At 54.1% G+C, this 15975-nt stretch overlaps 6 protein-coding genes across 6 annotated transcripts; 3 read left to right on the forward strand and 3 right to left on the reverse strand.

The window, feature by feature from the left end:
- The first annotated feature begins 397 nt into the window (after nt 1–397).
- Nucleotides 398–1193, forward strand: BU26DRAFT_162439 (uncharacterized protein). Its single transcript, XM_033820162.1, has 2 exons — nt 398–1010; nt 1075–1193. The coding sequence occupies exon 1, from the start codon at nt 511–513 to the stop codon at nt 964–966; it is 456 nt and encodes a 151-aa protein (XP_033676977.1). The 5' UTR covers nt 398–510; the 3' UTR covers nt 967–1010; nt 1075–1193.
- A 3215-nt stretch (nt 1194–4408) lies between these two features.
- BU26DRAFT_439710 (uncharacterized protein) lies at nt 4409–5552 on the reverse strand (the record flags this gene model as incomplete). Its single annotated transcript, XM_033824358.1, has 2 exons — nt 4409–4532; nt 4591–5552. The coding sequence occupies 2 exons, from the start codon at nt 5550–5552 to the stop codon at nt 4409–4411; spliced, it is 1086 nt and encodes a 361-aa protein (XP_033676978.1).
- Nucleotides 5553–6758: 1206 nt separating this feature from the next.
- Nucleotides 6759–8038, reverse strand: BU26DRAFT_571213 (THUMP domain-containing protein; the record flags this gene model as incomplete). Its single annotated transcript, XM_033834116.1, has 6 exons — nt 6759–6878; nt 6958–7098; nt 7200–7417; nt 7471–7639; nt 7709–7849; nt 7967–8038. The coding sequence occupies 6 exons, from the start codon at nt 8036–8038 to the stop codon at nt 6759–6761; spliced, it is 861 nt and encodes a 286-aa protein (XP_033676979.1).
- A 1358-nt stretch (nt 8039–9396) lies between these two features.
- BU26DRAFT_610358 (uncharacterized protein) lies at nt 9397–10587 on the forward strand (the record flags this gene model as incomplete). The annotated part of the gene is made up of 1 exon (XM_033835993.1): nt 9397–10587. The coding sequence occupies one exon, from the start codon at nt 9397–9399 to the stop codon at nt 10585–10587; it is 1191 nt and encodes a 396-aa protein (XP_033676980.1).
- A 1465-nt stretch (nt 10588–12052) lies between these two features.
- BU26DRAFT_162516 (protein translation factor SUI1) lies at nt 12053–12651 on the forward strand. The gene is made up of 2 exons (XM_033820163.1): nt 12053–12202; nt 12281–12651. The coding sequence occupies exons 1-2, from the start codon at nt 12091–12093 to the stop codon at nt 12520–12522; spliced, it is 354 nt and encodes a 117-aa protein (XP_033676981.1). The 5' UTR covers nt 12053–12090; the 3' UTR covers nt 12523–12651.
- Nucleotides 12652–13045: 394 nt separating this feature from the next.
- On the reverse strand, nt 13046–15795 carry BU26DRAFT_544111 (ATP-dependent DNA ligase; the record flags this gene model as incomplete). Its single annotated transcript, XM_033831721.1, has 2 exons — nt 13046–15677; nt 15791–15795. 2 exons carry the CDS (start codon nt 15793–15795, stop codon nt 13046–13048), a joined length of 2637 nt encoding a protein of 878 aa, XP_033676982.1.
- Between the last annotated feature and the right edge of the window lie 180 nt (nt 15796–15975).

Consider the following 15975-nt stretch of genomic DNA (forward strand, 5'->3'; position numbering starts at 1 on the left):
TTCGCCTTAGCAGAGCTCCTCGCAGCCCGATCTGAGCGCCTAATTAGGTGTTACTAACCGAGACTGGCTTCCTCACCATTTACATTCAAGAGAGCACTTCTATTGCGTGCGCTGGTCATGGTGTGATGTCGACGGCAGACATTTTCAGCTCAGAGGCTTGCGCCACAGAAACCTCCGGCCTGACGCCACCAATGCTGGAACCACTACCGCAACACCACTACCACAACACCAGCGGCAGGGAGAGCTCAAAAAGTTCCCTGGAAAAATGCCCAGTAGGCTGCTAAAGTTTGAGAACTATGAGAGCCTCCAGCGGATTACAGTTTCTTCATCCTAGAGTGCCCCCACTCGTGATCAGCTCTTTCAGCACGGTTTTCCAAGGTCGACGTTTTCAACAAGGCTGAGGAGCCGCCCTTATTTTCCAGTCACGCACTCAAGCCTCGCAGACGTGTTGAAGCGACGATGGCATGATGCAGAACTTGGAGGTTGATATATTTCCAGCATGGCACCACCATGATCCTTGGCAACCCCATAAAGTCTTCAGCATGGGCACTGTCGAAAACTTGCCTAGAACAACTAAATCATCCCCTGCTTATTCTCGACCCAGCCCATTGTCATCCCGCCATGCGATCTCTAACACTCTTCATGGTGCTCTCAGCACCGAAGTTCATCTCCGCCATCGCGACCTACGCCTTTGATACGATCTTAGTGGCCCATGCAGAGCCGACGATATGCCCTACAGCTATAATTGGAGGCGAATGGATACCCGACAATGATTACATCGTATGTTGCTACAAGGGGGAAACACGCACTACGGCTCAAGGCCAAGGTGGCAAGACAGTGTACGCTTGCTGCCAGCAAGATGCTACATGCACGGGTGCTGCGTCCGTTATGTCAGACTGGAGCGTAGTTAACGGTATTTCACCCTCGCCTGGCATGAGAGAGTCCGGCTCAGTGCGCGGCAGATAATCTTGATTTGACTGATCTGGCCACCCCGCCGACACCTGTCCAAGGTAAGAAAGCTCGGATGGTTTATCGTCTAAATGACAGCGAGGAAGTAGTGCTAACTACGCCTAGGACAAGCGGCCCAGACAACGACTCTGGCTACACCAGCTGCGAATCCGGCAACCATAACGACCCTGAACCTGGGCACTGTAAGCTCACCGGGCGCGACGCCGTATACGACAGAGCCGAACGGTGTCGTGATCTACAACAACATCAACAACGGCGACGGCAACCAGAATACCAACAGCAACGTCAGCACGGGGGGCAGCTCCAAGCCCTCCGGAGGCGCCATCGCCGGCATCACCGTAGGCTGTACCATTGCTGGGACAATCATTGCAGCCTTAGCCCTCTGGTATGCAAGACAACAATCGAGAAGGAGCCGGCAAGAGAAAGAGGCGGCCAAGGTCGAGAAGGGTCCGGCACCACCAACGCAAGTCAATCTACCTTCACCGCCATCGGGAATGTCTAGCAATCTCTCTCCGGCCGGCCAATACTATCCCACGCCAGCTTGGGCTATAGGCGTCCCTCAGGAGGTTCCTTCGGATCCCGTTCAACCTAAACAGGCTGAACTGGATGGCCAGGCTATGTGGAGGCGTTGACTTGCTTTGGTGGTTGGGACTGTTTCGAGATGGGGCTGTCTTTTCTAGATTGTACGGTGACGCATTTTGAACAGTCGCAGTGCTAATTTATCGGTAGGTCCTAGCCACCCGTTTATAATCGCGCAAACGTGCTGAGAGAGGCAGAGGAGAACTTCGTTCTGGTTGGTTTTGGGCTCGAGTCCGGCGTTGTGGAGAGAGGACAATGGTGAGGTTTTTTTCTTGTCTTTGGATATATACCCGGTCGTGCAGAGCAAAAGGGGCGCGGAATGGCTATCTTAATCTACCTGTCTAGTGATTGTTAGCACATCTTCTTCGAATTAAGACTTTTGGAGTGTGAGGTGAAGCTTTTACTCACCGCTCAGACGCTGTCATACTGCAAGCTGCTCGAACATGACGAGTTCCGACCATGACGGGGGGCAAAAAAGAGCTGAGTATGCTCGATTTAGTTTCTGGGAAGACATACCAGAGCTTCCTAGCTAGGTGGTAGCATGTTGTCTTTCCGCAGGGAGTACAGGATATCGGCAGTCCGACTAACGGTGGGTGTTTCTACATGGACGGGGTGGGTTACTGCGTGATTGTTAACTGGAAGCAAGTGCTAGCAGACGTGGTTCGAAGATAAGAGGAAAGGACGTCGAGCATAGGTCAGAAGATACCGAACTTGAACTCAGTCGTTGACATGAACCTCCCTTATCCAGATGCTGACTACATCTTGACGGTAGGACTGCTGCCCAAGGCATAGCAGCGCTATCCTTACCATACCGGTGATTCCTAGGAGCAGACACCACGCGGCGTACTCTCGCAACCCGACACTTCCGAAAAACATCGGCATGCCTCTCCAAGAAAGCAAAGCAGTTCGGCGATTACATCGATATCCAGAAACCATGCAGCATCGCCTTCATTTACGCGTGCGTTCGTTCGGCGAAGACAACAATGCATCTCCCTTCCCACAACAAATCAGCACTCTCTCCCTACAAGTCCGAGCGATCAGCGCTCCAGCTGAAAGCACAAGCTGACGAGTCCGCGCAGCTCAGCTCGCTGCTACATATCTCGCACCTTGAAGGCGTCCCTCTCGCCCAGCCAGAACATCAGGCATCCAGTTCGCCAGATACATAGACCATAGACCACATTCCTCGCATCTTCCAGAACGCCCGCCCCTGCGCTTCCCCCCTTCCAAAACCCCCCTAATCTATGCGAGTGTAACCTCACCCTCGTCGTCACCCCCAACGGCCCTCTCGCCTCACCCCGTCGCCCTCGCTCCACGCCCCGAAATCAGTAAACCGCAGACCCCCGTATCACATCCTCCTATCCGCACTGTCGTCTGCGTCACCCACCGCGCTACGCCCAACGCGGCAACGTTTAGCGAAAGGACGGTATAAGGCGAGGGCGATGATTGGCGCGCAGAAGCGAGGGCAGGCGCAGGGGTAGGCGAGGAGGATCATTTGGGTTGTGGGTCGGCCACCGCGATGTTAAGTGTACAGCGGTGCCGATGCGATGCGATACGGTGAAGGGGGTGGGATGACGATTTGCGGAGGCGGAAGGGTTCTGGAAGGATTGGGGAGCGTCGTCGTCAGCGGCTTTTAAGTTCAGCTACTGATACTGCATGCTCAACGCTGTTGTTGCTCCTGCTGGTTCAGTACGAAAGAAGCATTCAAACTCTTCACGAGGAAAGTTGCGTCGTACTCGCACTCGCACTCGCGCAGTTTCGCCCATAAATTTCCACCGTGACGTGTGGTCCTTCGCTACACGGTCTTGGCCGCGACACTTCGGCTCGGTAGCGCTGCCGAGCGAGCGAGAGAGCAAACGCCTCTTGACGAAACACACGAAACGTTTGCTAAATATACGCACAATCTACGAGATGGGGCTTGCAGTGGGTTTGCGGCGTTTTGAGGTGGGGAAGCATGCTTCCGAGGAGAGAGTATACGATATCGCATGAATTTGATTTGGCTCCTTTGGGTATGCTGCTCGTAAATAATCGGTGCCTGACCTGGGCGAGTGGAACACGTGTGCTTTGCAAGGGATGGCGATTAGAAATTCGGTCGTCGCCCGTTATTGCTGGGAATAGCTGAGAAAGACGTGAGATGGCATCTGAGCAGCTGCGGAGATAACAGAAACGTTGAACTAGAAGCAGGCTAGAAGGACATCGTACATCAGTTTTACCGGTTCACCGTATCCCATAACCCGTACTCGCTTCCCATAATGCAACCCGGAACCCTTGACCGTGCCCTCTCGCCTTATATTACCCAAAGCAGACCTCTTTATGCAAGACAAGTAACGGGGAAATGTAGGAGATGGATCAACAACCCAGCAAATAGGACCATGGAACTGCCAAAGGATCCAGTATCTAGCGTAATATCTCGTCAATTACAATCCGTCCTGAAGCGGAGAAAGGGCCCGGAGAGGCGGACAACGGAGGGAAGAACAGGCGCGTATAAGCAGAACGCATGAGGTATACCGGGGCCTGGGCAGGAATGTGGCGTCGCACAAACTAGGAAGCAACCCCGCGCGCCACCATAAGCGTTCAGTCGAAGGATGAGAAGGCGGTAAGCGGCGGTGCTACCTAGATTACCGAAGCGGCGCTCGTGACGACGGCATGTGAAGTGGAATTCGCTTGTTGAAACCAGTGACAACGAGATGAAAACGAAGTTCAGTGGAGCTGAGTGGAATCGAAGGCGAGGTTGTGCAGCACCTGGCTGACAATATGGTTGGTGAGAGGGTGGACCGATGTGGTGGGTGGGGTCGTCTATGGTTACTCCTTTTGACCGGCTGATGTCGTACAACTCCGAGCGAAGAAAGGAGATGGGTGTGCTTCACATCTGCGCAAGCTCGTTAAGGGCGTATGTCAGCGAGCGCCGTGCCTCGAGCTCGTCGATGCCAAGATGCGGACGGTAGTGCTGGGCAGCTATTTGCACTGTCGCCCTGTATGTGGTGTATCTGCGCAAGCTATTAGCTAGAGTCGACTTGTCGACGCAAACCGGTCCCAAGTACTCACATCAACTGTCGGGATTTGACGCCTCCCGTCCGCGCGGGGCATTCGCCAAAGCCCTCAAAGAAGGCTTCGCTCCCGTCTGTAATCCCTCCGCTCATGAGTGCATCGCCCCAGATGACGTTGGTGAAGCCTATGAGGCCTGTGACTTGCTTCGTCTCCTCATCCACGAGCACGTTCTGGGGGTCGCACACATTAAGCGCGACTAAGCGGGGCTCAGTGACCTCATCCAGAAAGTGGCTATGTCGTCCAACGTAGTACCGGATGCTGTCGTACGGAACGGTGACGAGCATGTCCTCGGCATCACGCAGGACGGACTCTAGAAGCGCGAGGAACGCCTCTCGCCATGAGGAACTACCTTTCTTCGCGAACACTCGGTGTGTCATGCCAAATTGCGTGGCTGAAAGCGATGAAAGGGTGCGAACGTATGCGCCGAGAGCGCGATCAATGGCATTTCGCTCGCTCGCTGAGAGGTATGAGGAAAGCTCTGAAAGTCTTCGTCCGGGGACGTGGCTCATCAGGAGGAACGGGGAACCAAAACTTCCTCCGTGGCTGTCGTATTTGATGACTTGAGGGACTGGTAGTTGAGTATATTCGCGGAGCGTCTCCAGCGTCTTGCGCTCTGTTTCGAGACCGTGCTTCTCGTGACGGAGCGAGCGCGTGGTGTAGTTTGGAGGGCATTTCAAGATCAGAGAACTTCCATCCGCGAGCCTTGCCAGGTAAACCTGATAAAGGCGTCCCTGAAGGCGTTCTGCTTGCTGTACTGTGATCTTGGACGAGCGAAAGACATTTCGAATGATCTTCTGGATACTCGAAAAATCCGGAGAGGCGACGCGAGGTTGGGAGGATGTCGATGAGGAAGAAGAGGAAGAAACTGCTGAGGAAGGACGGACGGATCTACCGCCGTGTCTTCCATGGCTCATGGTGACGACCGGATAGACCGCGACATCTAGAGGGGGCAAGTGCATTTTGAAGGCGGTTACAACCGAAAGATAGATGAAAGCGGGAAGCAAATTAGCACAATAGACGAGACCCTAGTAATGTGCTCTTAGGGATAGCGGGCTGCATAATCGGGGCCGTGCCGTCGAATATGAATGTTTTCGGGTTTGGGTTGAGGTTGAAGGAGTTGGATTTGTTTTCTAGCAGCAAACTGTTTCGGCGATGGAAAGGACATTAGTGGTGTGAGAGGCGTCAGTAAGACGATGCGAGGATCGTGGCCGTCCGAGCAAGACCGAGTAGAGCGGGTTTCTGGAGGATGACAGCGGCATGGGTACCTCCTCGGGTGTCTGATGGTTAGCAGGGTCTGCCACAGCTGCCCTACGTTTGCATATTCCATTCCTGGACACCGCGCCACAGCGTATTTAACAAGCCTCGTTCGGCTAAGGTCCACCTAAGTGAAAAGCAAATCAATCGTGCGTCCACTAGGCGTGAGAGGAGCACCGAGCCACTAGAGTGCCCAGCCGAACACGCTCGCGAACGGAGACGCGAGCGGCGTCAAAGGTACTGGAGCCGCCGCCTCAGTGTTCGTCTATGGTAGCCGCTTGGGGACAAGCGCGCCGAGTGGAGTGTCGGTTACGGGATATGCTGATTGGCTGTTTCTGTTGGAAGCAGGACAGCGCTCAAGATGACGCTGGAGAGCGGAAATCGCTGATGGCACGCGGCGATGAAACCTGAGAGACGAGGCACAGGCTCGTGAATCTGACTAGATTCAAAAGGTAAAGGTTCCGTGATCAGCGCAGGGTGCCAGGCTAAGCGGGAACGGCGCTGAGCCAGCCCACACCCAGACTTTACCTTGAGCGAAACCACCACAGCGCAGCCGACGCCTCGTCGTCACGCATCCCCCGGGTAGTCTTGGGAGAATCTCTCTGACGCCACGTGAGCCTTGCCCACGACCCACAGATGCGGAGACGAAGCCTTGCCGAGCGCGCTATTATGTGTCAGGCCAGTCCTCTGGTATCTGACTGCGCTGCCCACCGTGGTACAGTGTTGACCTTCTTACCATGTACAACCACACCTGCAGCCTGCAATATTTCCGTCCGGGGGTTTTTCAGTTTCAGGTTATCTAGGCGGAAGGTGGCTTCATGCCCAAGAGAATTCGACCCTGAAGTAGCAATAGGGCTATATCGGCTGCCTCTTAACCCCTTGTCCGAATATGCCTTGCAATTCAGGTGCCCTCAATCATTGCTTTTCGTAATATCCGGCGCCTTTCCGTTGGCCGCGTCATGCAGCTCCGCGATATTGTAGCGTTTGAGTTTCTCGAAATCCGAGCCGACCACGCTCATGCCCAAGATGTTCTACAGCATGTTAGCGTCTGTCATGATCGCACCCTGCTGCATGTTCCAACGTCTCTGAAGCGCACGTGAAGTTTCATACCTTGTAGATCTCTACGAGGATAAGAAGATCATACCCAGACAGATCAACCTTGTGACCGGGGCCGACGGCAGCTGCGACTCTCTTGATCACGTCTTCTCTAGCGAACTCCTTGTTGTTTCGAATAGATGTTCGTATTGCGAACTGCTCGATTGAGGGACAGGTAAGCGAACATGCTGCGTCTCAGGCATGTAAAGACGCATCATCTGACGACATCCCACATCAATGGATAGAAAGAAGCTTACTTTTTTCCCCACTTGGTCCGGCCCGTGAAAGTGTGGCGCAAGCACTTTGCGAGCAACATCTTCGAGGCCCTTCTCCGTCGCTTTATCGGTAGCTGTGATTGGCGTGAGCCTTTTAACGAAGCGACAGCGCTTGATCGCGCCGCCATTCGCAAGGTCTTGACAGATTTTGTGGACAAATGAAACAGGTTCAACAGGCGAGCGAGTTCTGAAGAACAGCACTACTGGAGTCAGCTCATCGCACGCCGGGATAGACGAGAAGTGCTCAGCTTACAACACTGCGTGTCCAGCTTGACGGAAGTGAAGAGCGGGTCAACTGCAGGCTTACGAATCCCCTCAATCTCTTTTTGGATTTCGCTCTCGATATCACCCCCGTCTTCGTCGGATTCTCCGCCTTCAGCTGCACCGGCCGTCTGGCTCACCTCGTACATTTTGGATGCATACTGCATTCCCGTCAGTAATCAATAAATGTAATAAGGGATTACGGCGGTGCGTAGCAGCTCCTTACCCACCTCCTGGAAGAGATCCCGCAAGTCGGCGACAGAAGGGGCCTCTTTCTTCATGGCGCACGTCGCCCATATGCCCGTATCGCCCGGCTGAATACTGCGAGCCTCGGCAGCTTCTTTTCGTGGCATGCTCCATTTCTTTTTGCCCTGTGGTTTTATTTAGCACTCTGAGCTTCATAGGAGCTGCAATGCGAGAAAAGAATATCGGGGCCAAGGCGAAACTCTCCGAGAGCGCCCACCGTTGCACAAGAAAAAGCGACGCACCCTGGTCCGCTTGTTGCTGCCCACGTCCCGCTGCTCTGGGTCAGCTTTCCGTTTCTTCGGGCCGGCGTCCATCTCGAATATTGGGAAGTTTGAGGGAATGTGGTGTGGGGGAGGTTTGAGTGGTGGAGTTGTGGGCGCCGAACCTTGGAAGGCGCGAAATGCGATATCGCGCTAAGCCTGTTTGGTTCACTAGCGTTTCCTTTCGTGTCCCACTGCCACCACCATCACAGCTTTCCCTCGCAGCCTCGCTCAATTTGTCAGACTTCTTCCGCGTCATTCTGCGATTTAGCACGCCTCACTACCGATGCAATGGCTCTGTACAACGGTTGCGACCTGGACCCTTCCCCACTCGGAGCACAGCGATCTGAGACTATCGTCATATCTCCTCCTGCGTGATCATGCAGCTCGGAAGACACTAACTGGTGGTGTCTGTGGAAGATGCCCATCATCACTATGCATCGTGCTGGCGCATTCCCTTGATAGGCCTGGGATGAGTCTGAGGAGATCTCAGATATCGGGGATCAAGCACGCTCTGACAAAGATGGTAACCACTCCCCGAAACACCTGACTGTTGCCATCAATAAGTTCAAGCCTGCCTCTTAAGTCTGGTCTAGACCGTCTAATCTGAACGCCATAGTGTGCGACCTGCTTGTCTCGGGTATTCACGTGCTCCACCGGGAACGTATGCGCTCGACAATGATTATCGAGAGATTAGGATCTGATACCCGCCGGTTGCTAAAAATCAGTGGTAAACTAACTACCGATTGCCCTCCCAACTAACACCTAATTCGATTATTTGATAATAGGTGTCAAGCGTTGTTACACAGTGCAGAAGACGGCTGCCTCGCCAGCCCTACAAAACCACCCCTCCATGAGCGCGACACTGTACTAATCGAAATCCTGCGGAATACCTATCTATGGAAAACCCTTGGCCTTAAGGTAGGTGCATCAAGACAGTGTCGAAGTATTTCAGTAGTACCGTAGATTGTGGATGATTCTTTTGCCAATCTGCGATAAAAGCCGTTCCCACCTAAAGCAAGGTTCTAAACGCACTTTTTCTAACTTAGAAGATGTTACAATGCGTGATGTGCCTTGCTCAATGTATTGTCTCCCTCTAGGCTCGCTTTTCAAGAGTCTCGGAATGCGCAAGCCAACCATTCGAGGAGACAACCATCACTGACATACGCTCTCAAAAAGAGCAATGCGAGGATTCTCTGATCAGCAGGAATGCCGATGAAGGAGCTACTACCGTGATCCGAAGCCCACAATGTCGACTGCCAAAATTTGACACGACTACTTCCTCCCTCGAGCACACAAGCTCATCAGACCCGTTTGTACAGCAATCGCGACCCCATGTCCCACCAACAGGCAACAAAAGGCTCACGATCGAAGATGCATTCCCCATCACCGACAGATTTACCACCGCCACCATGTCTAGTTCTACCAACAAATCATCTACAACTCTCGTTAGCAATCTTCCTCCCACATCGTTAGAAGCCATCCTTCGCTCCGCGCGCACTCTCTACATCGGCAAGGAAGAACGTGGAAAACACTCGCTCACTGACGCACTCCTACATCCATACGCCGCAGACGGCAGTCCCCTCCCTCTCCCCACGCACGCATCACATGACGACCTCTTGGACGCCTTCTGGCGCCTCCCAGGCGACACTCTTTCGAAGACCCACGTCATACTCCACAATCTCAGCTCGGAAGATGCATGGGAATGCCAGTCAAGCCCTCCTCTTAGCAGATGCCTCAACATCATCCAGAGCGCACGCAAGCTGAGCGTTGTGTGGGCTTTGGATGGCCGTGGAAACCTATTGGAAGAGCCGAGCGAGGAAGCGTCGGAGCTGAGAACGGAGCGCGATGAACAGATATTGATGTATTTTCTCTTCGCGCAGAAGCTGCGCAGTATCACGTTCCTCGTACTCGTGGATGGCATAGAGGATGTTATGAGGGACGTGCGGAGGGCCTTGGCTCCTTTCGACGTGCCGTTGGGCTGTACGCTCGAGAGCAATGCGCTCGACGAACCGTATCTGCCGAGGAATAACTCCCCAACGTGGGAGCCTCCTGAGGGCCACATTACGGCATACGAAATCGAGTTCCGCAGGATTCAGCCACTGAATCCAGGCCCTTTGTCTTCTTGCTGGCCCAACTTCTCTCCAGACTCTAGTCCTATCTTCATCCCCCCACTCCACCAGCCTTGCTCCGAAATGCAAGCCGTGCTGGATACAACAGCCCTTCTCGCTCTTCTCCGTGCTCCAGTTGCGCGGAGGCTTAAGGGAAAACCACCGCTGGGACATACCATGGCGGGGATAATGGAGGCTCAAGACGAGATATTCGGTTTCACCGACGTTGGAGAAGACTATAGGATGGATAAAGAGGGGGGTGTAATCAGTGGGTGTCCGTGGTGGTGGAGCTTCGAGGAAGGATTTAGGCGCTCGTCGGGTCCAGTTCAGTCCGACGAGATCGCACCGGGTGAAGTACCGAAGAGGGCTGGCCGAGCTTCAAACAGCCGTCCAGTCGCTTCATCCAGTCGCCAGGACTGCCGCACCACCACTGCTGCGGTCAGACATCGGGACGATAGCACAGTATCTCCGATCATAGGAGCACAGGAATGAAATAGAGGGCAATCGTTACTGTAGCGATCCCAAGGCGTCCACGCTCAGATATGGAAGGTCCATTATTGAATTGGCTTCGCGTGAATCAGACCGAGGCATCGATATCCACCACTACGTCTTCTTACCCTTAATCGACCGCTGGCTGTCGAGAGATGCGGTAGCATTTCCAGTCTGTGGGTTGATCTCCATTCTCTCATATGACGATGTCCTCTCGAGGGCTGGGGCCAGCTCGACAAGGGATCCAAGTAGGGATACCTGACACTTTCTCCTGCGAAAATAGCGAGAAGCGTTAGCAAACATCCAGTTACGCTGCCTCCGACACGCGTCGTTTTCCAGAGCCGAAACTGTATGAGTATCTCTCCTCTGAGCCCAAACTATGCGAGAAGCCTCCTAGCGCCTTTAAAGATCTTTACCATCAATGGTATTTGAACGGATTGCTCCTCCGCGTCAGTCCATCCGCCCATAAAAGGCCTTTCTCGGCTTTGTACCGCACTCTTCTTAGTGCCGAATCTTAGTTTTCCGTCACGAGCATCTCTGTATTATCATAGCCGGGCATAGGTAACGTTTAGGTGCATCCCAAGCGTACGGAATAACTTCATACTCCCTTTCAGGCTCGGCAAGACTGTTCTGGTAAAACGAAAACAGGAGGGGCAAAGTGCAGTCGAGAGAAGGCTCAAAGGACCGTAGTTTTGAAGTGTTCGAGATCCTCGAGGGGGTTGTATACGTATAACGGTGGCTTCGTGTCCGGGTCCATGCTGTCCATCGTGACTTTAAGGGAACTGTCGCTATGTGCTTTCGACCTTTGCTCCTAATTGAGGGCCGCTATAGTCAAAATGAGAAACGAATATTAAGGACGTGGAGATTATTAGCACCGTGGGCCGAGCCGAGCGGATCGAAAAGTTGTGGGTGGACACTGAAAACCCGAACCACGAAGCGCTTGTTTTCGCCTGCCCAATCACCGCAAAGATCCTTCAAGAGGACATGCAAGGATACCCGCGCCGTGCCACAAACACATCCATGGAACTCAAGTGTGTCCGTCCGCCGACTCACGATTATCTGCGATTCAATTGGATGGCTTTCACTTCCTAGGCTGAGACAAGCGATCGCGTGTACTTTGACATTGTGAAGCGGGGCGTGACATACTTCGTCTATCGTTGAATGTGGAGCAGCGCCGTATAACACAGAAGGGTGAAAGCAATACGCTATCCTACGTTTTCGTGAAGTTCCAGTAACGTGAGGGCGTGCGAGTGAAATCCAGCCCCCAACACGTGCCAAGCCGCTCACGGTAGCGCTAAAATTGCCTCGCTTAGTCACCACAGCATAGCCCCGCCCCTCCATTCTTCAGCCCGACCCCTCGCCACCACTCCACAATCCTACATCATCGCCCTCACGACCCACGACAACCACAACAACTAGCGCTCATCACTCTCTCCCACTCTAGTCCCCGCTTGCACTCGACACACAACAACAGCGCTCTCAGCCCAGGACCGCACAACCAGATTCATGACCACAGACATCCAAAACCTCAAGACCTTCGATCCGTTCGCGGAAGCCGAAGACTCAGTCGGCGAGACAAAAACCACCAGCCAAAATTACATCCATATCCGCATCCAACGTACGCGCTCTCCACTCTCCTTGACTACCCCCATCACCCTCACCTTCCAGGATGCTTGCTAACGTAAACGTGTCGCAGAGCGCAATGGTCGTAAGACGCTGACGACGGTCCAAGGCCTGCCCAAGAAATTCGACCAGAAGAAGATCCTCAAAGTGATCAAGAAGAAGTTCGCCTGCAATGGCACCGTCGTCACGGACAGCGAGATGGGCGAGGTGATCCAGCTCCAGGGCGACCAGCGCAAGGATGTCCAGGAGTTCTTGACCGATAAGAAGGAGGGGCTGGGCTTGGACGCGAAGACCATCAAGGTCCACGGCTTCTAAGCCCGAGCACCCAACTACTGCCCATGCCTCTGTCGCCGCTTCCCGCTTTGAACACCCCTCTCGATCGGCGACGACGTCGCTCTGCCAATATACCTCGTCGTCGTCGCCGCGAAGTGGGATGATGATCTCGTGCCCCACCGAGGGTGGGCGGGGCTGAGAATGCGGCGCAGCATCGGTAGATACCCTGTTCGGTAATCCGTTTCCTATCGACTATTTCGATTCGGCTTTGCTTTGCTTGAGGATAGCGGTGGAGGAAGCAAGTCTGTTCTTTTCAGCTATGGCTTTATGGGTACACAGTTGCGAAAATGGCGGGATGTGTGTGGGGAAGCGCCGGTCCGGAGGGGCTATGCTTGATAGACAAATGAAACACATGCGACCGCCGAATAGTCTTCCTTTGCTTGCGCGTCGTGAGTGCAGTGTGCGTTGTCAACTTGGTTCCGATAGTTGTCAGCCAGCTTGAATCCGTTGGTTGACGCTGTCAAAGCTCGGTCGCTACCATAGTAACCTAGAGTCGATCTCAACTCTACTCCACATCCTCCATCTCCTCCACGGCCCTTTCCTCCTTCGGCGCCCTTGCCTCCTGCTTCCGATACATGGCAGCCAACTCTTCCGCCTCCGTCGCCTCATCGATGCCTTTATCTTCTCTAACCCTAAGAAACCTAGGGAACCTTGTACTCAAGCCCCTCTCCTCGCTCACCAGCCCCACCGCCGCCGTATACGTCGGACTCAGCGTCAAATCCGCAAACACCACCTCCCAGACCTCCTGCGGCTCAAACCAGACATCTGGCCACCCTCCCCCGCCGCCGTACTCGATATAGTGCGGTTTCTCAGCCAGCACATTCGTATTCTCGGGGTCGTCTTTGTCGTATTTTGCACGGTTGGCTTTGTAGAAAGCGTCGGTGAAGCCGCTCATGCATTTTGTGAGGGCTTCGAGTTGGCCGGTGGATTCGTTGCGGATGGCGAGCAGGATCGGGGACCACCAGGCGGCTTTGCGGCCCTGGCCGTGGAACCCGGCGATGGGGATTAGATCGAGGGTGGAGGAGGAGGCGTGGTAGTCTTTTTTTACTTTGAGCCAGGAGTCGAGACGTTTGTCGGGCTCGTAGGTGGAGAGGAGGGGTTTGCGGCGGGTGGAGGGTTTGGGCTGGTCGCCGGAGCCGTTTTCGGTGGTGGTGGGTTTGGCTTTAGATTTGGTCGATTTGGACTTCTTCTTTGGTGTCGTAGGCTGCGGTGGTCGCTCGTCTTCGGGGTTGTAGAGGTCGGCTTGGAGGTCGGGATTTGGGAGGTTGTCGAGGACTTTGACCATTATGCCTTCGCATTTTATATCAGTAGCACTCTTGAAGAAGGCTTGTACTGCTTCGACGTCGGCGGAGGTTGCGTCTAGACTCTTGACCCAGGTAAAATGGTGCGGTATCTCCAGGAAGAGGCTTCTTAGTAGGTTTCTTCTCTCCCTGAAGGGTCGGTCCAGCAATTCCTCTCCATTCAAGTACATCAGATCGAATGCGAAGAGACAAACGTCGATGGTGACAGTGCCAATCGCCACGTCCTTTCTTGCGCGATTTGCAAGAGTCTGGAACGTCTTGAGCTCACCCGTTTCGCGGTCGATGGCCACAACTTCCCCCTCAAGTATGAAGCTCGACACTCCTTCTCCACGTATCTTGGGCACCAACGCAACAAGGTCCGGGTATTTGTCCGTCATAACTTCCAGATGTCTGGAGAATATTGTGACTTTGCCTTTCGCATCACAGTGCACTTGTGCTCTCTGTCCATCGTATTTGAATTCGCAGCTAAAGTCTCGCCCTTGCAGCTTCGTGAGCATTTCGCCTAAGTCGCGCGTTATGCTTCCGAGCATAGGTCGAAGTGGGATATGGAGCGCCAGCCCGCATCGTACCAGCAGTTCGTCGCAAACGCCAATTTCGAGGAGGCTGGGAATGAGGTCGTTGTAGTTTGGTCGTCGAGCGAAGCAGGCTTTGACAATCTCTTCATTCTTTGAGTAGATCTCTGCGAGCTCTTCCTTCTTCAGTTTAGCCAGCGACTTTAGATCTCGCGTTTCGAACTCGGCAGTGGGCGGTTTCGACAGCAAGAAGGCGCGCGATAGAGCGATGAGCATGGTGGTCTTGACAGCCCCGATGCGCAGATGCTGCACGAGCGTCCTGACAATATACCGACTCTCCTCCGCACCTCGCGCGTCCTGTAAAAGCCTCTCCACTATTCTCTGTTTTGCCTCCACGCTTCCCTGTCCTTTGCTGTTCGCGATCTTGACTAGCGAGTCGAACACGCTCTTGATCGTGAGCGGCTTAGGCTTCCGCAGCGTGAACGATTGCCTCTTTTTTGCCTCGAATGCCACATCCCCCGGGTCCCCATACTTGTTGTATAATGTCTTCAGTCCTGCATTGTCCAGTCCACAGACCTTCTTCAGCGCCTTCGAAATCGCAGATCCACCTAGTCCTAACTCGAGATCGATGTAGGGCGGCGAAATGGCGTTCGTCGCGAGCCAGACCGCTGGAAGCAGGCTCTCAGGATGGCCTTCGATGATGGTCCGCAGCAGGTTGACGAGCGTATCAACGATCTTGATCCGGCTCGTCGTGCTATTGACCAACACGAAGCATCGCGTCAGCAGCGCATACGTCGCATGCCCCCCATCCGATGCCCAATACTTCTGCAAGTCTGGTATGTATTGCGACGGGTCGAATTCGAGCGGGCTTTGGTCGAAGGGTATGTTCGCAGAGATGGTGTCTTCTTCCGCGGCGGTCGACTGGAGGGAAAGGGTATTCTTCTGCTTCGGAGTCGCGGATTTGGGAGGTTCGGAGGGAGGATTTGCAGGCTCTGGCTCGTGAGTTCCATTGGCCTCAGGCTCTATACCGCCATTCATGGTTAGTTTCTCGGGATCCGCATAGAGGTCACTGGAGGTTGGAGGCTCTGGGTCCATTATCTGATCCTCCTGGTTCCATTCAGCTTGCAGCTTCTGAGCAAGCTCTTCGTCCGTCAAGGCAGACGGATTCTGCACTGTATTGGAGATCTCCTTCGCATCCGTCTTCTTCACAATCCCTGCATCTACTACTTTCGCCGCGTCCTGCTTCTGCTTGGCGAAGAAGTAATCCAAGTTGCGGATGGGCTGGCTCGAGCCATCGTTCTTCTTCCGCCGCTTCGCCGGGCTGCTCATCTTGAATACCGCAAGATGATGTCTGATCTGGCCGGCAGTGACATCGTTCGGGGCCTGGAAGCTCTGGGATCTGCCCAGGTGACAGCCTGGAAGTGCACGTTCCTTCACGTCATGACGCCCGCTAGGCGCTCGGACCACAGCGTATTTCTCCACTTCACGTGCTCACGCGCCAAAGACGGATACGCGTAAGAGCACAGTGCCGCGCCCTCTTCTCATCCTCACCGTCGACACGCGCGACTTTGTGAAGTCGAGCTGCTCAGAGTGACGGGTTCCTCGCGCTAGCGCTCTGTGCC

This window comes from Trematosphaeria pertusa (genome assembly GCF_010094035.1).
Source record: "Trematosphaeria pertusa strain CBS 122368 unplaced genomic scaffold BU26scaffold_21, whole genome shotgun sequence".
Lineage (NCBI taxonomy): Eukaryota > Fungi > Ascomycota > Dothideomycetes > Pleosporales > Trematosphaeriaceae > Trematosphaeria > Trematosphaeria pertusa.